Below are 24,413 nucleotides of genomic sequence, written 5' to 3' on the forward strand. Positions count from 1 at the left end.
GTCCATGCGTGGAAAAGGCTATGCCGTAGGCTGCAGATCTCCTTTCAATACTCTCCAAAGCTCGACGCATGGCACATTCAGACCCTAAACCCGACATGCGATTAAAATAATAAGCAAGGAATGGCTCAGGTATGGTGTGCAGAACTTGCTGGACATCTATCCAGGGGTATTTTTTGTTACATGGGAGCAGGTTAAGAGCAAACTGGGGGACACATTTGGGCTGGTATTTCAATTTCATAGGCTTATGGAGGCATTCAGAGTGTGGTCGCCACTATTTGTGGAGGAGCGCAGAGTGGTCACAATGTTGAAATTCTTAGTAAACTCAGCAAATTGCAAACGATTAGTAGCTAGAATCTATGATATGGCTTTAAATGAAGTCCCAGAGGAAGAATTGGCTGGTAGAGCAAAATGGGAAAGGGACATAGGCAAGGAGCTAGGCGATGCACAGTGGGAATCAATATGTGTACAGTCTACGAAAGTGGCAATTAACTCAAGGTTTAAATTGATCCAGTTTAAAATCGTGCATACTTGGTTCAGGCAAAGTTTGATCATAATGGTGAGGGGGAGATGCACCAGGTGCAAGGGGGAAAATGCAGCTTTCATACATATGATTTCGAGCTGTCCGCATTTAATTATCTTTTGGTCACAGGTTGTGGAAACAATGGAGGGCATGGTCAACTGTACGGTTCTGCTAAGTTTTCTCAATTGTATGTTTGGGCTTGTACCAGGTATCTCAAAGATGGGGAAGAAACTGCTCTCGATGGGTTTGATACTAGTGCAATATTGTATATTGATGCTCTGGTCGAGCCCCACAGCTCCTACCCTGTCCAAATGGATAAAAGACCTGGCGTGGTGCTGCGATATGGAGCATGAGGTCTGCAGGACAATACCTCGAGGTTCTCAACCTCTGGACATATGGGACTCAGTGCAGAAAATGCAATCCGTAAGGGAGGCGGCTACCTGAGAGCTAATGCACAAAAGAGGACACTGTGTTTGGTCATCCATGTGAAGTGGCTAGGGGAAAGATATGATGGTCTACTGGGTGGGAGGTACAGCGGAACCTCTACTTATTGCTACATGCTAGTTTTAATGTGTAATGCAGAGTTGTTATCCTTTCTTTTACTATGGCAGTGCGTCTGTATACTGTGGTTGTGTACATGAACCTAATAAAATACATTTTAAACAATGTTCACACCCAGCCACAGAGACAATGTCCCCACCTGTGAGGAGGCCACAGCGAGGTTCACTACTCTGGAACCTAAATCAGTCACACAAACTGAGACATTAAATGCAGCAGGGCACCTTTGCTTGAACCCAGCAGACCCACATACGAGAAAGGGCAAGGGTTTAAGACCCCTTTTGTAAGTTTGCTTCTGGCTCCCGTAGGGGAAGGTAAGCACAGGTAACCGGGTGAGGGCTTGAGTCAGTGGAGAAGGAAGGGGAGGATAAAAGAGGGTACAGTAAACAGGAAGGTGTGGGTTATTTGGGTGAGTTCAAGGGAGGAGGACGACCATCAGTCCGAACGGACAAAGGACACTGTAGAAGACAGTGGAGGAGAATTGCTGAAGGAATGTGTAAGGTGTGGTTGGTAAGAGAAAGTGGTTTGGCTGTTTGAATGTGCTTGCAACGTGTGTGACTAATAGGAAAGTAGGGAGCAAATGGAAGGTGACTGGGGAAGTGAAAAGAGAGTGAATGAAGGAGAAGGTTGGGTGGAGAGGAGTATTATGGCAAGGGCAGTATTAGTATTTAGAGGGGAGAGTAGTAGTGTGGAAAGGTTGGAGTAGTAGAGAGCAAGAATGTACTGAATAGTAAAATTACTATTTGACTAAATGCAGATAGTTCTGCACATCAGAGAGGTGGCATTATAAAAACACCCCCTTCCCTTGTGTGCAAGATGCATTTTTCTCACATAGTCTCCAAGGATTTCCTTTTTGGACTCTGTGAGTAAAATCCTCTCTGCAAAATACTGCCAGGGGACGCTGCAACAGCCAACAGGCAAGTAGCTTATTCGCTGCTGCAGCCCTCCAACTGCATTTTTTGCTCAAAGAACTTCTCCAAGGTAATCCTTGGAGACGCTCCATGAGCAAGAGCTGTTTGGGGGCTTAGGGGCTGCATCCGCCAATAAGCTACTTGCTTATTGACTGCTGCAGCCTTCAAACGGCAAAGCCACTCTCGGTGATTGCCTGTCATCTCTCAAACAGAGAGGTGATGGTTAATCACAGAAAGTAGACTTCGGCTTCGAATGACCATTCAAAAAGGTATTCGGCCAAAGCTGAATACCGAGATTTTGGCCATATTTTGGTATATCCCTAGTAATGAGTAAGATCAGAGTGTGTCGATTGATAGTATAGAGAGAAATATCTGAGGGGAAGAAGAGGAAGTGTGTGGGAGAGAGACGAGAGATGGCGGGTGGAGTAGTAGGGAAGATGGCAGGAGGAGAAAAGGGAGAGCGACAGAGAGACCGGGGGAGGAACACCAGGGCATAGAATGAATGACTCTGACTGTCTGAAAGCACCAATCATTACTTTATACCACAATGGAAACTCTGATTATGGACCCATCTAGATTGTTCCCTGAAGGAGTTTCAAAGAGAAGGCATTAGCCTTTAGGCCATCACCATCACACTGATCGCTTCTTAGATAGTAGGGTTTACTAATCTCTAGTGACAAACCTGAGGTGGTGGGACACCAGGGTTAGGGAGGGATGGTCCGCACTAGACGAGAGAGCGGGCGACAGCCCTTGGCGAGCCCCTTTATAGTTCTGGAAATAAAAACCCTTGAACTGTCTACAAGAGTTAATATTTTCTCGTCGAAATCTGTTACTGATAGCATGGATCCTTTCTAGGACACTATCAGATCACTACCCCTCCAGTTTGGGTATAGCTTAGCCAAATGCTTTCAGTCCCACCTAGTTTCTGAAAATGTAAATCTGATGGCTCCAAGATTTAATTTCCCAACCTTTAGGTAAATTTACCCTGTAAATCATAAACCCCAGATGGAATGGATGATAATGGAGATTTTCCAAGCCTTTAGTGTAATAAAGTTTTGACCCTGTTAAAGACACACTGTGGCAAGCATTATGCTTCTCTTCTCTTCTTTTATTTTGTTTACACTGAGAATCTTGAGCAACACTTTTCCAGTAACTTGTACCACTTCCAAGGAGCCTACAAATCCCATCAAGCAATGGAAAATTAGTAGTGCATAAACATTAAACATGTGATCAACGCAGATAATGTCTTTGGCCAGTCCACATAACCTTGGTCACAGGCACTTCCCCTTTCTCTTTCCATTGCTGTGGGGGATCATTAATACACTGCACTGGCCACTCAATATTGTAATTGACAACTGCTGTCCAAAATGATCCATCTTCCAATAGAGGAAAATCCTCAACCATAGGAAATGTCCTTTCTCTTATCTAGGATGCCTCCTTCTCTGCTCTTTTAACAGAAACACAGATAAAACAGAATAGAACCTGGGTATGGATATCATGTGCACGAATGCATCCCGGTTTCAGAACCTGACCCATCGAATGCTAATGGACTTTGGGGGATGAGCATGACATGGTATTAGCCATTTTGGCGCCCCGTGGCCCCTCTGTCCCACGTTAGTTGACCCATAAATGTGAGGGTCGAAATCGGAGCCAAAACAGACTTGTATCCTAACATTCTGGAAACCCTCAACGACCAATTACCAGAGCCACAGCCCACTATCGAAATGGTCAACACTAGTACACCAACTGAGGTCCTAAGAGGTATAGAAAAGACCACAGGGGCTAAACAGCTGGATTCTATATCTCGACGGAAGGACTGTGATACATCGGCTATAGAGGTCACAAGGGCGCCTGGAGATGCTTCCACACCTTGCACTACCACTGCAGGCTTGGAGGTGACGAAGGTCTATACCTTCGGGAAACCACTCAACAAAGGCCTATCGGGAAAAACAAGGCCTAATTACTCGCACAGCGATATGGAAACCTCAGTGCTTGACACCAATTACACTGCAGTCTAAGCAGCGATTCTTCTACTCACGAAAGGCCACACCAGCGGTTTCAAGTAATGAGGAGAAGAAAGGGGAAGACGCCTTGACTAATGAGGAGTTTCCCTTAATTGCACAGCCAACCCCGTCAACTTTCAACAAAGAGGTTGTGACTACAAGTATACAACATGAGGCAGGGGAAGTAGATCGACCTGTCCTGGGTGGGCAAATAGACACCCAGCTAAAAACTAACCCGAATGAACCTAAGGAGCAACAGAAGAGGGTTGCATCGGGTCTGGGACATGTGGCATAAGGTTACTCGACTACAATCCGATCCAAAAGGGTACATAGCGCCCCCTGAAGTCGTGGGCTCTAAACACTGAATCTTCACACAAAAGAACAATGTGTGTGGACAGAGCTCCCAGCATAGAATTAGAGTCAATCAAGAATGGTGCCATTCACCAGAGAATTTCCACACGCCCGGAAACCAGTAACAAACGCTCTAGACTATCTTCAAATATGGGAGATGCTAATCCAGCCGTGGAGAAAACATTATCAGATGAGGATCTGATATTAGATCTGGCAGCATCTCAAATTGAAGAGCAGTTCATGCAGAAACCCATGAAAAACACAGGCATGATAGCTCCATTTTAATAATGGCTCCATTCATTAAATTATAGGCGGATACAGCAATACTTCATTCAAAAATGCTAGAAGGGTTTATCACGGCCCTGCAGGGTAATTTGGAAACAATTCTGAACAAATTACCTATATTTTGCAGAGTATACTTGACCCAATAATTCATGAAAAAAACAAAAGGAGGTCCGCTCCACATAACCAACAGAACTCCGCTGCGTCGGAATGGCCCTCTGGTAACGCCAGCCCTCATCCGATAGTAGTCAATGAAATTCTAGAGGCCAAGGATTGCTCTTATAGTCTTACGTCCGGTCCCCTTTCCTCCATACTGCATGGGCGTCCCTTCCAAAGGGACGGGAGACGGAAACTTTTTCACCAGAAAAAATCTTCTTTCCTGTCTCTTGTGTGCGTTCCTTTCACCACTTTATCAGCAGCACAACACTTGTATCATGTGCTGACACTTTTCTTACACTGCACAGTTACTCCGGCATGCATTAATGGAATTGTGCAGAAGCCTTAAGGGCATCGCCTAAAGCACTTGGGGGTACGGTAAGATTGTGTGCCCTTCCTAACTGAATACGAATGACTCCCTCTAAGAATTGTCCAGTGTTCATTTCACTGCTCCAGATGCAGCAAAAAGGGGAAAAGTAAAATTCACAGTTTAAAAACAGAAAGATTATTCAACAAGTGGCAGAAGAAAGGGCTTCTTCCCTTTTGTCACACTGTTCACAAAAAAACAAGTGGTAGTTCATCTCTTGGTTTTTCCAACTCCCAGATAACACAAGGGTACTGCCTTCCTCTTCCTGGTTACTATAGGCACAAATGTTCACAAAGCCAAGAGGTTTCCTTGTCGCTCTTGGTGTTTCAAAACTCTCAGTCAACCCCCGCTGCCTCCCTTCCCCTGGATACCAGATGCACAAATGTTCACAAGGCCAAGAGGTTGTCCCTCTTCTCCTGGCCTTTCCACATTGATATTGATATTGATACTGATACTGATACGTTATTTATATAGCGCCTTAATCCAAAGCGCTTTACAGAGCACATATTTACATACAATATCACCCAACCGAAATTGGTACTCATTTATCATTCTCCACAGGACCAGGGGGGAATGACTCCACTCCCTTCCCTGGTTTTTATATGATCAACAGGATGACTCCCTCATATTGATTTCACCATGTATATGACAGTTCAAACAAAAATGGGTGTTAGTCCCAGACTCACAATCTTCTTGCTTGGTATACTCTCTTGCCAGGACCTGATTCACAGTCTCATATAATTTCAATATCTTGTCTTGGCAGCTTTTGGTACTTTGCTTTTCGTAACAGTTTTCTTTCTGGTGTAAGTACTGCCACAAAGAAGATATCTCCTTTTCTGGGTGAGGGATTGGGTTTCCGACCCAGCTTCTCAACCCCTGCAGTTCCCCATGTAGCGCCTCGGTGCCCCAACTCTCTTCTATGGGCTCACTGGTTTCTCGTGGCGGCTTTCTGGTCTCCTGTGGCCTTTGTTCTGTTCTGCATCTTTGCTCTATGCTCGGATAGTGGTTCTCCAGCTTCCCAGTCCGCTCGATCTGCGGAAAGACTCTGTCCATGCTTCCTTACGCCTCAACAGTCATATAGCGGAACCCTTTTGGAAGAGCCTCTTGTCGGGACACCCTCTCTCGGAGCCTTTCTGCTTTGCGGTTCTGACTGCAGCTCTCCGGCTCCTCGACTTGCGTCGAGAAGACGGCTCAATGTTTCTCTAAGATGAGCGGTTTTGAATGTCGTGGCACCAATAGGATTGGTAAAACAACTAGAGCGATAGCTTGGTTCCTCCAGGTATTCATGATCGCTCTGGCCCTCTTATTTGTCCCAGTATATTGAGTCAAAGGTGGGTATTTAGGAACTTTCCTATTTGTCATACAAGGATGGTCTTTTTCAACATGACAGTAGAATATGGAGGATTGGGGAGTTGGGTCCTGCGTGTAAACCTCGGATGGGTAAGGGGGTTACCATATTCTCTCTTGAATATCATCCCCAAGTCCAGAGGGGAACTCCCTCCCCATGTGATCCTCCCTCATATTGCCACCCCCAGGGAGTCTTCTGAACTGTGCCCGCACAAGAAGGGGTTACCTCTGGGGAAACGAGGACTACATCATGAGATTCGTCAGAGTTGGGATAACCCTTTTGAAATAGGAAGAGGTAGGTTCTGTTCAGTATTTCTAAAATAAAGTGTTGTTGAAATATGCCACTGCTTTGTCCGACTCCTTACTCCACCACGCCACAGAAGATGAACACACCAGCAAGTGTGTGAAGGAGGTGGAAAAACGGGGTGATGCTGAGATAAAGTGTGAACCGTTACTTCATCGGAAATATTAATTCAAGCAAACAAGAATGAAAAAAAGATACCATTTGTGTGGAAAAATAGTTTTTACAGAGATAAAAACAAAGGGGAGGAAAGAAAGAAGTGCTTTAGGTGTGACAATGTGTTTAATTTATCCAACAGTGACAAGTGTCCAGCGCTAAAGGCACTATGCAAGAAATGTAACTTTAAGGGTCATTTTACTAATTGTTCCCATAGCAAGACGGACTCTCCTGACTATTTGGAAGAACTGTGTGAGGAGTTAGAGGAATCCACATACATGATTGATGAGATGCTGGATGCAATCATGTTGATACAAGGCAATGATGCATACACTGAGAAACATATGGCACAATTAAGGCTTCAAGGAGTAACAGTAGAAATGGTAATTGACTCAGGTGATAAATATAGTCTCATGCCTAAGAAAATCCTTGGCAGGTTTTGGAAGGTCAGTGTGATCCTGAACAAAATGGACATGAATCCTGTGGCATATGGGCGAAACGTATTGAACTGCTAGGGTGGTTTTGGACAACCATGTAGTAAAAGGAGCACTCAGCGAAAGGGAAGGTTTATGTATCGACCATGGGAAGGTCACCACTTCTCAGTTGGTCCCACCAGAAGAGGCTCAGCATCAAATTAGATCTCAATGCTGAAGAAGCTGTGTTTGTGGTTTAAGGCAAACACAGTCAAAATAAATAACTTGATGCAGCGTCATGTGATGAATCCAGTGATATCGTCACTGAGACCCCAGTATGGACCCCACTCTCATGTTGGCCAGGTTGGGCAGCCGCTGCCTGATCCTGACCCTGGGGGTGGTATTGTGTGAGGATCACATGGGTGCAACTCATGCTGGGGAAATTGGTGAACTCTTCCATTTATGATTCCCCTGTTCCCCCTGAAACATTGATTGCCCATTGTAAAATTGAACAAATTGATGAAACTCTTATACAGTCCATTATGGACTTCAAGGCCCGTAATGCATGTGGTACTGGAACGAGGAACAGGTACTCTGGAGCTATGAGGATTAAAGGTGACTTTGAACATAATGAGCTTTCTAATTGTAGTGTGACACACCCGAGCGGGATATTTAAATTCCAGGATATGCCATAGCTGAGAGAAGAAGCAGAAGTAGTAGTGGAGGCAGCAGCAGGGTGGAATGCAGGGTTTGCCAAAAAGCTAAAGGAGCGCCAGCTGAGGCAGACATAGGAGAATGCATGTGACAGTGCAGAGAGAGCACACCAGGAAGCCTCATTGTGCAAGGCTAATGGAAGGAAAGTCCAGTCGCATGGGAGACGAGCTCCCAACATGACGTGAACCGCTCCAGCTAAGTGGAAGCAAAGATCCCACGAAGCTGTTGGAGCTCCAAAGAAGAGCCACACAAACTACTACACTTACGTGGGATCTGGCAGCGGAACGCCAAAGGTCCGCAACAGAAGCAGCCGAGACGCCACAGAAGACCGGAGACTTGGCCTGGTACAAAAGGTGACTCTGGGGTGCTCCAAACAGGGCATTGGGACGTACCCAATACATTTAAGTACTGAACATATAAAGTGCAGAGGCAGCAAGGGCGCATTTCCTCTTCGACGGGACACCTATCTGGGGAAACCTATAACCTGCATTGCCAACAGCCAAGAGGTTGTGAACAAGAAATTGTAAGGAGGCAACCTGGGCGCAATCCTCCTTTTTCGGGATACCAGTTTGGGGAAACCTGTAACCAACATTGCCAAAAACCAAGAAACTATAAACAGAGACAGCCTGTGTTCAGCCCTCCTCACAAGGTACACTGTTGGGGTGACCTCTGGAACAAACATTGTCAATGAAATTACTTGTAGTTGTAGGTGTTTTTCTTCCTGGCAGGAGAGTGAACCAGGAAAGGGGCCATTAGTACTACTCCTGGCAGGCGATTATACCAGGTGAGAAGGTGATGTTTTGAAGCAGTGTGGTAGTAGCAAAGCAGTATGGTGGAAAGAAGTTATTAACTTTCTTATAATGTTGACAAACTGTGGCATCATCAAAGGCACTAACAGCCGCAACCTAAAAAAAACTTCAGGTGATTCAAAACAACGCACTAAGATCCACCCTTAACATCCCCAAAAATAATCACATCACCACGACGAGACGGAATGTCCACTGGCTGCCGGTGCATGATTGAATCCTATTCAAAACCCTCTCTGTGACACTCAAATGCCTATCCAACTCAGTTACCAAGTATTTATCTAACACATTCTCCATAAAACAATCCAATAGACTCACGCATTCAGCCCATGTGCATCTACTCACCATACCCAGATACAAATTACAGAAAGCAGGGGGCAGCAGCTTCCCAGTGATAGCTGCCAAACAATGGAACACTCTACCTCTATCAATAAGATCTGAATCCTCCCTGTGGACCTTCCGAAAAAGCCTGAAACCTTGGTTTTTCACACAAGAGCAGCGAAATTAACAATTCTACACAAATTCTCTAGCACCGTCTAATTGTATGCTTTTCTCCACATAGAATGTTAATTTATATTCTCCAGCACCGTCTAACTGTACGCTTTACTTTTCATAGAACTGTTTAACTTACGATTGTACGCACCCACTTGTCTACTGTACTTGTCAAAAACTAGCACACAGATGCCTCTGGCTAGCTGCGCCATACAAATGTCAAAATAAATCAAATAAATAAATAAAGGTAGTTGTGCTATCCTGGTAAAAGTATTACAACTGAAGAATAATTGTGGTGTGCTAAATGATTGTTTTGCATCATGAGGAAAACCATTTCTCTCTGAGTGGGCAGACCTCTCCTCCTCCCTCCTGGCCTCTACCACTCAACTGCTCCTCCTCGGTGACCTAAATATACATTTAGACTCTCCTTACTCCGCCTCTGTACTCTTCTGTGACCTCTGCGACTCCCTCTCCCTGTCCATCCTCCCCTCTGGCCCGACTCACTCTGCAGGGCACACACTCAATGTCTTGATCTCCTCTGACCTCCCCCTCTCCATCCCTCTGACCACTCCTCTCTCCTGGAGCGATCACTCCCTCCTCTCATCTCATCTCTCTCTCTCTTGCCCCCAAGCCAAGCCCACCCCAACACTGCCACCTACCTTCTCGGACATCCGGCCCATGAAGCGTTTGTCAGTTGAGGCTTTTGCCGCCACTTTCTCTCCCCCGCCCTCCACCTTTAGCTGTCTCTCATCCTGATACAGCCCTGTCTCTGCTCTACTCTTCAATTTCTGATACCCTTGATGCTCTTGCCCCTGTCATGAGGATCCGTTTGAAGTCCAAAGCCAAGTGCAATTCCTGGTATTACTCTGACCTAGCTACACTTAAACATAAGTGTAGGGCAGCTGAGAGGAAATGGAGGACTTCCTGTTCATTCCCTCCCTGTTCACAACCTTCATTCCAATTTGGTTGGCTGTCTCCATGACCACCAGTCTGGCTTGAGAGCTGCCAGAAGCACGGAAACTGCTCTCCTAAACATCCGTGAAGATCTGCTCACCAACCTTGACTCTAACATTCCATCTGTCCTCATCCTCCTCGATCTCTCTTCTGCCTTCGACATGGTCAACCATACCATCCTGCTCAACCGTCTCCGTGAAAACCTGGGTATCACTGATCAGGCTCTGGCCTGGCTGACCTCTTTCCTCTCAGATCGACCCTCCCAGGTCCAACTCGGGTCCTTCCTTTCATCTATCTTCCTCTCTACCTGTGGTGTTCCCCAGGGGTCTAACCTCTCGCCCTGGCTTTTCAACCAATACCTGGCAACTCTCGCCCATTGCATTGCCATTTTCTGCTCACATTTCCAGTACTACGCTGACGACACTCAACTCATTTTCAAGCTGCCCTCTGCCACCTCCTCTCCCATCTCTGATTGCCTAACTGCCATTCAAGATTGGTGTGCCGCCAATGATCTTTGTCTAAATGCCAGCAAGACGGAGATCCTCCTCATCGGCACACCTTCACCATCCTTTCCCCTCACTCTCTGGCCGGCCTCCCTTGGCCCTCCTCCTACCCCCACTTGCGAGGCTAAGAACCTCAGGGTCATCTTTGACTCCACCCTTTCCTTCTTTGCCCACATCTCTGGGGTCTCTAAAAAGTCAAATTTCCGACTGCACCTCCTCAGAGGTCCACTCTTCCTTTCCTCTCCTTCCCCCAGAAGCTCATGGTATCTCAAGCTCTGGTTCTCTCTAGCTTGGACTATTGTAACAGCCTCTTTCTAAATCTACCTGCCTCTACTCTCCACCCTCTGCAACCATCAGGGGCATCAAGGAATGTCAAAAACCAAACAAAAGGTTAGACAAGATTATTAGTGGCCAAGTGTCGATGTACAAGTGGAAAGAATTATCAAAGGGGGTAATACATATGAAAATTCTAACAAGGGATGTGTTAGCAGATCTAGTCCAATGACTGCCATTGACAACCCCTACAGTGCTACGGGAAAGAGCCGGTTTTGATATTGTTGGTCCTGTGAGGAGTCAAGGGAAACAAGTTTACTGTAGGATGTGTGATGAATCGAGGGAATGTGTCCCTTCTCCCTGGGGGGTGGGGGCCCTTTCCTGTGAGGCTTGGGAGGTGAACCCGCTCTGCGATACCCTCCCTAGGGTTTAGAGGCAAGTAGGACCTCACTGGAAGACACTCCCCCTTAGCAGATAAGGACTCCCGTTCTCGTGAGGAGCTCCTCAAGTGGTAAATACTATGGCCTACATTGGATGTCTCCCAGTATCAAACTCTATGATGGGCCAAGACTGGGATGAGGATGCTGTAATAACACATTTTGTGAGATATCAAAACTGGGACGAAGAAGCCATAATATCAGAAACTGTGAACTATCAATACCGGGATGAAGAAACTCCTATAGGTGTTGTCATCTCAGGAGCAATGGTCCTGTCACTTTAAATCCATATGCCCAAACCACGGAGAGGTGGATAAACGTGTTCCCAGTGAAAGCTGAATGAGTGGGAGATGGGGAGAAAGAAACCCATGCACGTCACCTGGGGGAGGGAGGGAGGGAGGGAGAGAGGGAGAGAGGGAGAGAGACAAAAACAAAAAACAACAACATGCACGTCAGCTGTGGAATCCCCATAGCTGTATACAGCTTCAAAGAGAGAGGGAGACTCCAAAAGCCTGCGTGTTTCAAACTTGCGTATCTTTGCAAAGCAGTGCACCGGAGCAAGGGCGAACCCAGAACACAAGAAAGCGGAAGGGTAATGGCCCAACCAAAGGTTGTGACAGGACTAAGGACAGGAATCCTTGGTGGACAGAACGTCCAAGCAACGTCGTCGATATTGCTTGTGCGTTCAACCACGGTAGGACTGCGACCCTGTGAAAAGATCAGAAAATACGAGTAGGAGAGATGCCTGCGGTTAATGAACTTGAAGAGGGAGAATCCATGTGTTCCTCCCGATGGGGCCCCCAACCGGAAGAAGCACCGCCTACAGAATAACCATCGACCGTACGAGGTTGCGCCAATCCCCACCACTCCCAGCATTAGCACGCACCACGAATGGTACCCAGCCACCCGACCATACAACCCTGCGGTGATACGAACTCTATCCAATCCAAGCAACGACAACCAAGACCGAGCTGGAGATGATTACATGGACCAAATTTATTGACGTTCCCGCAAGCCATGCTGCAGGTCGTTAGAGACGCCATGGCGACAGAGCCGCGTTAGACCGGAAGCACACATGCAACCTGCACACCAATCCACATAAAAAACATACGCGTACAGTTCTATGAGCTAGATGACAGTGACATTCACATCCTGTCTGCATGTTTGTTATTTTGCCACATAGACTTGCTACAGCACCTCAGAAATGCAAGACGCCAGAAGAGCTTGTGTATATGCTTGCAGATGCTACACTCTGTTAACCATATGGATGGACAGGAGCACTCAAGGGATCTGGCCAACCATGAAATGCCTTTAACCTATGGACAACTATGTCGAATAAATAACCAGAGCTGAAGTAGGCCTCGGACAAATCCAGCACACTAGAATCATTTCACAGAAATCCCGAAATTGCAAGTTGCTGTGCAAGCATAATAGCCCTGGCATGGACTGCCACCGCCAAGGTCACGATGTTTCAAGTGACATTCTTCACTCACCTTGCCACAGTGGGCCCAGCTACAGGGGAAAATATCCCAAGCTACAATACAAATCGAATCGAAGTAATTAGGCCTTGCCAGCGGTCTCCTCACACTTGATCCAGTCAACCTGACATGATGCCAATACCGTGAGCAGGTATCTTGCGGGCTGGGAACGATGGTAGTCCCAGGCTTGGGGGCCCGTGGCCTGACCAATGAGGACACTGGGGGATAGGGGCTGGCGGCGGGAATCCCTAGCCAATCATTAGGGTTTGTAATATAACAATATTCAGGTAACAATTTTTAGGGAAGGTCCAAGTACACCACCTGACAACGTAGCCACCAGTAGCAACGCACTCTATATGTTCATATACTGGACCTACCACTCTGGGAGCGAACCCGGAGTGGCATTAGGTTCAGGGATGGGTTCTGACAAGTGACGCTGATGTGACGTCACACATGTACAAAAATGACCTGCGAGCCCAAAATCGGCGAGATATGCCTGGACTGGATTTTGCTCCATGCGTACCTGCTTGTTTGTTATAATAAAACAGCAGTAACCCTTTGCTCCTTGTGTGGACCTCGACTTCTTTGGGACATTAGAAGGAGTTAGGGCCTTCCGAGAGCTGGAGGTTTGCGGACCCTAGGTACGGCTCTGCCGACCACAGAATTTACCCTAACAAACTGAACAAGGGGCTGCAAGAATGAAGGGTCCCACAGACATTCTGCTACCGCAAGTAATGTAATGCGGGAATACGGGGGACCCCGGAGGAATCATTATGTCACCCAGTCACCTCGTCTCAGTACAAAATCTGAAAGAGTTACATTTGAAACAGCAGAATTATGAGTGCGATAACTTTATAGAAAGAACTGTTGAACGACTAAATATTGAGAGAAGAATGGATAAAAATATACACTGAGAGAAGGGGAAGATAACTCGACATCCCCTACAAAACCAAAATAGACTGGAAGAGGAAGCAAGATATGAAAAAGAGCCTAAAGAAAATAGGCAATTGAACCACATAAGCTCCAACAAATCTCAGTTAAAGGATATACTGAGAATCACAGACCAGAAAGGCGAACTAATAATAGAATTCCAAGAGGGATAAACCAAGAGAAGGGAAAGCCAAAAAACCCAGTTAAAGAATTGAAGATTTTGATAGAAAAAGTTACAAGAGACTACTTGCAAATCAGAAATTGAAAGACTGACCCTAGAAGAACCCTCCAAAGAGTGTAGTCATTCTCAAGAGCCTATTTTTGAATTGTGTTTTGAAAGACCGTACTAGAATTACCCTTAGGAGAAGGGAGACATTTGCCACTCCAGAGTTCGTTTTCATAGTGGTAGGGTCAGAAAAGGGTAGTTTTGTACGGCAAGCTTGTTCCTTTGTTGAACATTCACGACTGACTGATGAGCACCTTAGTTACTACCATATACAGGAACTACCAAAGAGATGGGGAAAGTTGGGCTTAATCCTTTTACTTTAATAAATATTATACTACATATCCTCAATGAGTCTGTGTTCTTCTGACCCGCCACAGGTGTTAGTTGATTTTTTATCCAGGTGGATGGAAGTAGAGTGGACACAGAATATATGTACTCTTTGGTCTATATCTGTTTTGTTTTTCCCTATGTCTTGGAATATTACTTGTTTGGAGATGTATTCAGTCAGGCTTTTAAGATTGTTGGGGGGCTGCGCCCCAATTATCTTTTCTTTTCTTGAAATGTGTTTTTTTATCTGCCTGGTTAGGAATTTTATGATATTTTTATGGTATACGTGTTAAAAGTCATTAACTGGTTTTTTTCTTCTGTTTATATTAAATGTGGCTATAACACTATCATAAAAAAAGAATATATGTACTGGTGACATAACATTCCTGGGTGTTGTATTTCAGAGGGAAGGGTATCCCACAATTTTACTTAGTGATAATGGTGTACAGCTAGTCTTCAGTGAGACTGAGAGCTTTCCTAAGAGAAATGGTATTGAACGCTGCACAAGTGTCATTAATCATCCTGAGACAAACGGTTTGGTCAAAAGATTTAATTGTGTAATAAAGCAGATTATCTAATATGAGGACAGTAACATTGGAAGATGTTAGAGACAAAATTAAAGAGATTCAACTGAGTAGCAAAGTAGTGTATGACATTCGCAAAGCGTGTAATATGGTGGAAGGTGAATGACTATGTACAAATTAAATTGCCCTTTGCGTTACAGAGGCAATGGTGATGGAAGTGTTGCATGGAGCGGATGGAATGATTTGGAATATGGGTAGAGTGTGTATGTATGAGAAGTCTTTGACGTCAGGTCCCAATGGCAGGAGTACTGTTGGTAGGGAGAGCATACATTAGCAGGGTAATGAGAAGTGGAATGGAGACCTATGAGAGGAAGGAGGAGGCCTGTATATCTTGAGTATGTTGACTGATCCAGATTCAAAAATTTTATTGTGCAATATGGTTATTTACCAGTTTATTGCTGATCATTTTACTTATTAGTGTTCATTTTACTTATTAGTGTTCTAAGTTAGATAAGTACTCAGAATAACCACTGTGTCATAGTGTTAGACAATGTATTGTATAGTTGTTTCTAATCTGTTATCATAACGTGTTGTAGTTTGTGTGTATAGATCATTTTTCTTTTCTTACTTATTATAGTCTTTATGTAACTTCGTTTTTCATAAGTGTAGTGTATTGGATAAGGAAGGGAGATGTGTGTAGCATTCCCACTTCAGAACATGGAACCAACCCTGATTCCATGTTACTCTGTAAGATATATCAGTTTAGTGGAGCTGGTGGGGCATACGGATGCTCGGATGCTAATAAAATCCCTCTTTCACTTACTGCTGTCAGGATTCATTGTTACAAATACTAATCTGTATACAACTGTAAAGAGCAACCAGGATTGTTTCCTTGGGCATATTGTTACTTGCCTTGCCTTTCTGCCTGATATTATTTTCAGCCTGTCATAAAGCCTCCATAGAGGCACATATTCGCTTGCTAACGGAAAAGGAAACTGAAGCCATCAATTTTATTCTGACCAGAAAATAGCTTTTTGGCCAAAGGCAAAGTTTTAGGCATTTTATTTTATTACAATGTCTTTCAAATTCTTACACGTATGTATATAGTGTGATACTGAGATTGAATCCTCCAACAATGTAAATAAATACATGTTTAATAGAAGTATGGAAATAAAATCCACAAATGTGGTCAATAATCGTGTTATATGTTAACTCGTTATCTGGACATGAGGCCTTTGCAGAAGTTTCTCTGGGCAAATTATTTTCATAGAATTCCTCCTGACTTATCTATATCCCATTTTAAGATAACCATACCACTGCGTACATGGCTGCAATGTCTTAATAACCTATCCTCTGTGTTCACTATCCATCCCTCTGTGGGGATATTTTGTATCACGTGGGCTGGCATACAGAGAATGAAGGCTTCGAACTACGATTAACCCTTGGATTATTTTCTTTTAGGGTGGCACACCACTGTATGGAAATGTTTGACATAGTCTTTCATTTTAGTCTCGGGAGGATAGCTCAGGGGCAGCGCGCTCGCCTTGGAAAATGACGCATAGCAACACGTTCGATCCCCAGGTCCACGCTTAGAACCCCTTGGGTATTAAGCACGTTATTAATAACCAATTATAATTTATACTTATAATTGTCACTAATGGTGAATACAAAGCTTTCGCCCTAACTGACTTCAAGACATACATAATTAGGCACACATCTTCTTAAGAATCAAAAGCTTTTAGATAAAGAATAGCAGAAGATGTACAATATTTTAAAGCAGTTATTTTTCAAATCGAAACGAACATTTTGGCAACTGTGAGGATAAATGAAGTCTTAATATTTTTACTGCAAGAGTGTGGGAGCCCCTCTACTGAGGACGAACATGGTTCAAATAACCTGTTCTATGGACTTTCTTCCACTCCCGAGGGGTCCACAACCACGTTTTAGCTCAATGCACCCTTCACAGAGGAGAACCATCCATTTGCATATCAGTTTGAACAAGAGGCCATCACCGACCCAAGACACGTGTTTAGGCCTTGTTAGGCCTCCTCAGTGAGGTGAAGCGGAGCCTCTTTAAGGCACAGTGAGCAAGGGGTCCACGTCTGGATTACCCTTGGTTACTTAGGGTGAAACCTCAAGTTTTAGAAAATATACAACAGTCTGGGAGCCCCTCAACTGGGGACGAGTATGGTTCAAGTAACCTGTTCTATGGAATTTCTTCCACTCAGGAGGGACTACAACCACTGTTGTCATGCATACGTTTTTACAATATGTTACCATTACCGTTGATCTCTTTGTACTACTATGCTTTTCTTTAGAAGGCTTCTACAAGGTTTCCACACGTACTCCCTTCGTTTTCCATGGGACAAACAATGCACATTTTAACGTTACTCCTAAAAAAATATGCAAATAAGAAGATAATGAAATACAACCAGAATAGGACAATATGGGTTCCAATCCCTGTTACAAAGCTCAGTACATTTAATTGGTTGCTGCACAGTTATACTTCTGCCCTGCAGGATTGTGTTTTCCACCCCACTATGACAGCTCAAGTGTCTTATGGACTCTTCGCTGTAATCGGTGTGTAATATGCAGGACACAGATACCTCTGCTCAGAACTGCAAAGCTGTGGTCCCACTCTGCTGTTCAAGCCCCCCCACCCCCCAAATTGAAAAAATGATAATCTCCAACGTGTTGTTTATTAATAAAATTGAAACCACCTTTTCGCCAAAAGCCAGAAGGCAAGTTTTAATAGAATAAAGGTTTTCTTTTTAAAACTACTGTGCAGTAATTGTGGAGGTGTTAGTGTTTCAAATCAGCTTCCTTTGTATTTTTGTATTTGTATTTTATTCATTTGTATTGCGCATCGGGGCCCTGGGGTAGCTGAGCGCATATCTTGCATACATGTTATACATACATTGACATTGTACATAATGATATTTACAATTTACAGTTTACAGTATTGTCTGGCGGCAGTTAAAACGTAGAAAATTTGCATATATACAGGTGTTAAACAGGCGCCACGAGGACGAAGGCTAGGTGTGAATTTGGTTCCAGAAGCCTGACTTGACTTTGTTCCTAAAGATCATGAAGGAGGGCTCAGCTCTGATGTTAATGGGGAGTGCTTTCCATTTTTTTGCAGCAAGGACAGGGAAGCTGACTCCGCCTGCACTTTGTAGATTGACTCTAGGAGTGTTTATGCAGTGGGTTTGGGCTGTTCTGATAGGTCTGGCTGAAGTGTGCCTAGTAAAGGTGTCACAAAGGTAGGAGGGCGCTTGATTGTGTAGGGATTTATGTGTCAGTCATTGAAGAATAAGCCCATTCTTGGCAGTGGTAGCATCGTGTTGAGAGAAAGCTGCCTTCCCAATGGTTGATGACCCCAACAGGACTGAGTCTCAAGACAGTTTTAAACCCTGTCAGTGCCCGTCCGCAGGGGACCCAGTCCACTTAAAACACTATTTGTCCACCTAGTACTTGTATTCCTTGCAACGTTTGATGTGTGCTGTTTGATATACTTGTAGAGTTCTTTATCTCATTAGGTGCAAATCTGGAGCAATATTTCAGAGCATCTATATGGTAGTAGTAAAAGGTCTACCAATTTTGGACTAAGTGATTTTTTTGCTCTCAAGTGTTGTCCTTAAATGCACTACGACATTGGTGGTAGATTTATGCAAAGCAAACAGTACAGAAAAGTGAATATGTTTAGCTTCTGAGGCAGGGCAACATGTAAAGAGACATATTTCTGTCTATATGTTAACATCGTCTCATAGTTTTGTCCGCTCTTGGTCAACTCATATTATGAAAATTCTTGCCAATGCAGATGTGAGTATTGAGACTCTTATTATGAATCCTACTAAAGAAGACAAAATCTTTAAGAGGGACTGGATTATAACCAGGAATCTGTGCCTTACTTAAAGATTTTGATGCGACTGCTTTTACGCATAAAAAATTAAGAGCTGGAAAGCTATTTTTAAAGCGCTCCCTCACCCCAGATACGATCCTCAATCTTTCGCCTTCGCTTTAATCGAGTCCCCATTAGGGACGTGTTAGCAAGGAGACATCTTATTAGTGGTGAAGAGAACTTTTGCAGATTTTGTGCAGACTCAACCATTAAAGAGACACTAAAACATATAATAACTGAATGTCCTGCACTAATGGATTTAAGAGTCACATTTTTCTGGAAACATCTGACATTTTTTGGTTGGATGACCCCATAGTATAGATGGCCAACCATCCAATCTACCAAAATTATTAGTATCCTCATTGCAACTGACAATTTTATGAATGCTCTAAACTAGAATGGGGATGCTGCATCACTGATGACTTAGAAGCTTATAGGCTGCGAAGACCACAACAAGACAAAGACATTTGGTCCCAGATTTTACATTCACCACTTGATGTGGTGAACTTTGTGTGAGAGAAATCTACTAATTCTGCATCTCTTTGAAGGATTCATAGATCACTCAATATTGTGTTGTGTAAATATGTATTCACACAGGAATAAGGTCTAATGGTTGGATTTTAAATTCTATTTTATTATGTAAATACTCTTATGTGCATATGAAGGTGTTGATCAACTTTTGTTAGACCTTGTTTTTCCTTTCCTTTCCTTTTAATTCTGATTATGGTTGATTTATTTATTTGTTTTATTTTGATTGAGTGTGAAGTTTCCTTTGGCTATGAGCCTAATTGTTGTTTCATATATTTGGATGTTTTCTTTCACAAAAGATTGTTAATCTTTGTGTGTTTTGAATTTTGTAAAATGTGAATGAAATGTTAAAATTGATAAAAGTTGAGTTTCTCAGCTAAATTCAATTAAAAAAATTAAAAAAAAGAGACATATTCTGCCTTGGAAGCAATAGCTGTTAATTCTGGCACTTTCTTTTTAAACCACTTCAAATTCTGATTGATTCTTAACCCAGACCAATTTTTGAGGGTGGCAAACCACGTCACCAAGAATATATTAATGTGTATATAGATAATTATTTTTGTAAGTGAACTTTTATATTATTTTATCATTTGTCGCCTACACATAAATGGCTTGATTTTGTTTAATGATGCAAATGCACCGTCTTCAAACTTAAATATTCTTTTGTATTAGTCTGTTTAATGAATTGAAATCCTTAAAAAACAAAGGTAGGAAACATTGACTTACCACTCTCCCTTTTTCTGCAGCTGTTTGTTGAGAAGGCGGAAGCTGATGAAAGGTGGTATAAGCGACTCGTTTCTCTGCGTCACGAGAGACTTATGGGAAGTCCTGTGGCATGAAGAGTGCAAAGCTGGCAGAATTGGCTCTGAGCAAGGAATTGTTTTCATTTTTAATTTGTATCCGACTGTAAAATTGACACTTTTAAATTTAAAATGTTTTCTTAATGTGTTTCCAGCCAATTGGGGGACGAAGTGTTTGTGCACAGTAGAATCCATAGTCCTACTCGTATGCTTATTGTGCTGCCTTTATTGCTGCTCTAAGACGATGTTTGTGGAGTTTAGAATCTGACCTACAAAAATAGTACATTATGAGATTGTTAAACTGAGATTGTGACGTTTGTCAACAAAATTGTGCTGTATAGCTTAAATTCATGGGGCTGGCCTCTTATTTCAGACTGTTAACATCTGGAAATGTTGGGGTCATATTGGGTATTGCAGTATGAAAACATGTAAAGAAGAAGAATGTTAATGACATTCTAAATGTGTGCATCACAATTTTATATACCCAATAAACCTGTTATTTCTGAAAGTCAATTGTTTTATTTGTCAGTTCTAAGAAATCTGTTTCACAAAAAGTCAGTTTGACCAAATTACTGCACCAATTTACGTTTAAATATCAGCTTTGTTGAGATGGTTCAAATACGTTTGTTTATGGTTGATGTTTGTACGCGCTAATGCACACCAATTGTCATTATTAATATATTTCATACATGCCAACATGCCCCACTCCATTTGGGAGATGGTAGTCCAGTCCTGGATTTAACCTTGTAATCTGGGACTTGTAGACCCATAGTTTCCCTTCATAAATCCCAGACCACAACTACCGGAATGTAAAGTTGAAATCAGGAATGGACAACTGTCTCCCGACTGGAGTGGGGCATGTTGGCATTTATGATATTTAAACTCCTTATTGAAATGCACTGAGAGCTCAGAAACTTCGAGACGGTCTACTAAAGTCCCTCTACTTCATTTTAGCCACTTTTAGCCTGAACATGAGCAATATTTAGGCGGTTTACAAAGAAGAAGAAGCAGAAGGACCTTTATCCCACTCCCCTACAATGTTATTTGTAACCTTCAGGTATCTTTTTAAGATATCTTTATCTGACAAAAATGTTGTAGGTAACAGTGTGATAGGAACTACTGTTAAATAGATTCCATCCAAACCTTCTAGCCGATGCGTCTCTGCAGGGAAATTCGAGAGGCAGGCTCCCCATCCCAATGGACCATGCTGTGCTGTCCACTCTATTGGGAGTGAAGCCCACGAAGAGTCTGGGAATCGTGCCATTAAAGTCCATCCGGAGACTCAGCAAGGATCTGATCTGCCATGTCATTGTACAGCGTAACTGTGGAACGAGAGGGACAAATAATTGACATGGGTCTGAGGGTGTTGGCATGGGTTATGTGCTCCGAGCATTTGTTTTCAGAACAACAGTTGACATCACATGGTGGGTGTTGCTAAAACGGTGACAGCAGATCCAGAAAAGTACTTTCCACACACCTGATGCATCTTCCATATTTGCATTGCTGAGTATTGGGAAACAAAAGTCAGTGGAGAATGGCATCCAGAGGGAAGTGGGAAAGAACATATGAGCTATGAAACTGCTCCTGTGAAGGAGAGTGGAAAACCTCCTCTGCTCATGAGGAAAAAATAAAGGGAATACAAACCACAGCTGTCCTTCATAGTCTTGAGGGACAGGGACATGGAACATGGTTGTGTACAACTATTGAAGCTGCTTTGTGTGACCTGTGGGCCATTGTTGATGGGACCACTGATGAACAACAAGAGAGATACTCGCCTAATGCAGAATTGTCAGATATATATGGACAGCATCCTTTAATTATTTTATTGTTTCAAATGAATTCTAATAGCAACCAATAAAGGGCACATGATTTGATCTCACAGGAGAGAGTCTCTGGTCCGTTCCTAGCATGAACTGATACTTGAATGCAATGAATACACTCTATCATTCTGAAGTACTTTTGTGTTTGTATAGGTCATCAACTATGAATAGCCTCTTATTTTAAGTGTAGTAATCTTCAATCCCAGTACATTTGTGTTAATCTTTGTTATAGATATTCTTCTGCTGACTAGCTAATTTAGAACAATAGACGAACTGGTGTAGTGTTAAGAAGAAACAAAGGAATAGACTACTTATCTAGGCAGAAAACGAACAGGTGAGTCATGGAAGTTTTTCTGACCTTCATCTGAACCGTTCAGAGGTGGAGGGATTGCCAGAGAGGGGGGTGTCTTGAAAGAGTCCATATGTTCACCCGCAAACAAACTTGAATCATGGCTGACCTTAGGGTTTTCGACTGGTTGTATATTGGTAATAAGCTGGTGATGTGGCCGGTGTGTGCCTAGTGTGCACCTATTAGACTTTTTTGTTGTGAACAACACTTTGAAGTCAATCTCCTGATTCATCGGGTAGCCAGTGCAAAGTGAATATTGCAGGGGAGATGTGACCAGGCTGTTTCATTCCAAAGAATACTTTAGTGAAAGTCTCATCTGCAGAGGATCTGTTTAACTAAAGTCTCATCTAGCATGTCAAAGAAGATTTCAATTAAAGCTTGTCACAAGTGTGCCAAGTAGATACAGACAAGTTGAGTCAGGCTTTTGAGTATCAAAGGCTTTTATTTTTTTCAAGAAAACAAAAAAAACCAGTAGGAATTTCTGAACGAAATGAGTACTCGATGGCATAAACAAGGAAAGCTTTTCATTAGCCCCAAAAAGGTCAAGTTAGAGTGTAACTAAAGAGGCTTAACAACAGCTCTAAGGTTCTTAGGTGCTGGTCACCTGCTTTGGGTAAGCTGCTCTTGTGGGGAAGTTGTAGTAGTGAAACATAAACAAATATCCAGTCCAGAGATCAATGGGGCTTTCTTGCTCTTGCTCCCTGTCAGACTTCCCAGTTAGTTCCGATGGAATGATGAACTCACTAATCAATAAAGGTAAGTCTCTGTTTGACTCTCGTCTGGGCCCATTCCTACATTCACTGCAAACCACTGATCTTTGTCTTCAGTTTGCCAGTTTCCAGATGTTCCGAAACCCACTTCAGTCAGCCTGGTTGCTCTGGGTCTTACATCTATTTGCACTCTTACACCTGGCACAGTGTCAGGGTGTGGTCCAAAATGGATGGTCAAGGCTGTTGCTAAGTCTTTTGAGCAGTGATGACTGCCCTCAAGGCGTCTAAGCCAGTGGGGGCCGTTGATCATGTCTCTGTCCTCCTCTCTGCTCTTGAGGCTTTATCCCAGGGCTAACACTCTCCTTGAGTAGTCTAATCTATGGTCCCTTCCCTTCAGTAATACTGCCCCAACTTGTACCTCGATCTGCAACTAATTTCTGTCCTGTACCAGTCTAGCCCACTGGAACCTCCCTTTTCAGCTTCCTCACCCTCAGCGCTCCTTGGTAAGTAGGAGAAGATCATGGTGGCGTGTAGAAAGGTGGTCTATTGCAACGCTTCGCTGCACCTTCGCCAGTCTAATGCTGATGCTATGCTCATGGCTGTCAATCAAAGACTTTGGTGGGAAATAGCCGACTTCCTTCTGGAACTTCTAGTACCGAGTCAGGCGTGCTTCAAGGCGGGGCTGGCGGAAGCAAAAATTGTGGCGCAAGACATAATGGAGTCCACAGTGGCACACATAAACACCTTAGGCCGTGCCATCTGCGTCGTAACGGACGTAAGATCAGCCTGGCTACGGTCTACCAAGTTCAACCCGGATGTGCAGGAATGCATATTGGACCTTCGAATCGAGGGTGACAACCTTTTTCATTCCACCACCAATGAGAAATGTGATAAGAAGAAAAGTTCCCAGACTGCAAAATCCTTCTCTAGCCTCACGAAGTCCACGCCCAAGACCTACAGCCAGACGCATCAGCGTTCCGACAAGAGTCGGTCCTTCGGCGAGTTCCGAGGCTTCCAGGAAAGAAGGTCCAGGCAGCCCGACCGGTCGCCAAGCCAACACCACCACAAGCAGCACAAGGGCTTTTTTCAAGGCATGACACGCCCATCTGGGTCCACAAGTCTCCGGTGGGGGCAGGCTTGCTCTTCACTCTCAATGTTGGCGTGCAAGGTTCGTGGACCCCTGTATCCTGTCAGTGGTATCCTCAGACTTCTGCCTACCTCTACCCCCTTCTCCTCTCTCGTTCGATCTCACAGATTGGCAAAGCAACTTTGTTGA

The 24,413-nt window shown here is 43.8% G+C and overlaps 1 protein-coding gene across 1 annotated transcript in view; it reads left to right on the forward strand.

The window, feature by feature from the left end:
* RSRC1 (arginine and serine rich coiled-coil 1) overlaps positions 1 to 20,766 on the forward strand; it is a 1,885,372-nt gene extending 1,864,606 nt beyond the window's left edge. Inside the window, exon 10 of the mRNA XM_069618446.1 lies at positions 20,205 to 20,766. Within this exon, the coding sequence (XP_069474547.1) occupies positions 20,205 to 20,297 (93 nt within the window). The 3' untranslated portion in view covers positions 20,298 to 20,766. The remainder of the gene's footprint in view (positions 1 to 20,204) is intronic.
* Positions 20,767 to 24,413: the final 3,647 nt, after the last annotated feature.

This window comes from Ambystoma mexicanum, chromosome 10 (assembly GCF_040938575.1).
Source record: "Ambystoma mexicanum isolate Mex_15411 chromosome 10, UKY_AmexF1_1, whole genome shotgun sequence".
In the NCBI taxonomy this organism is placed as follows: Eukaryota; Metazoa; Chordata; class Amphibia; order Caudata; family Ambystomatidae; genus Ambystoma; species Ambystoma mexicanum.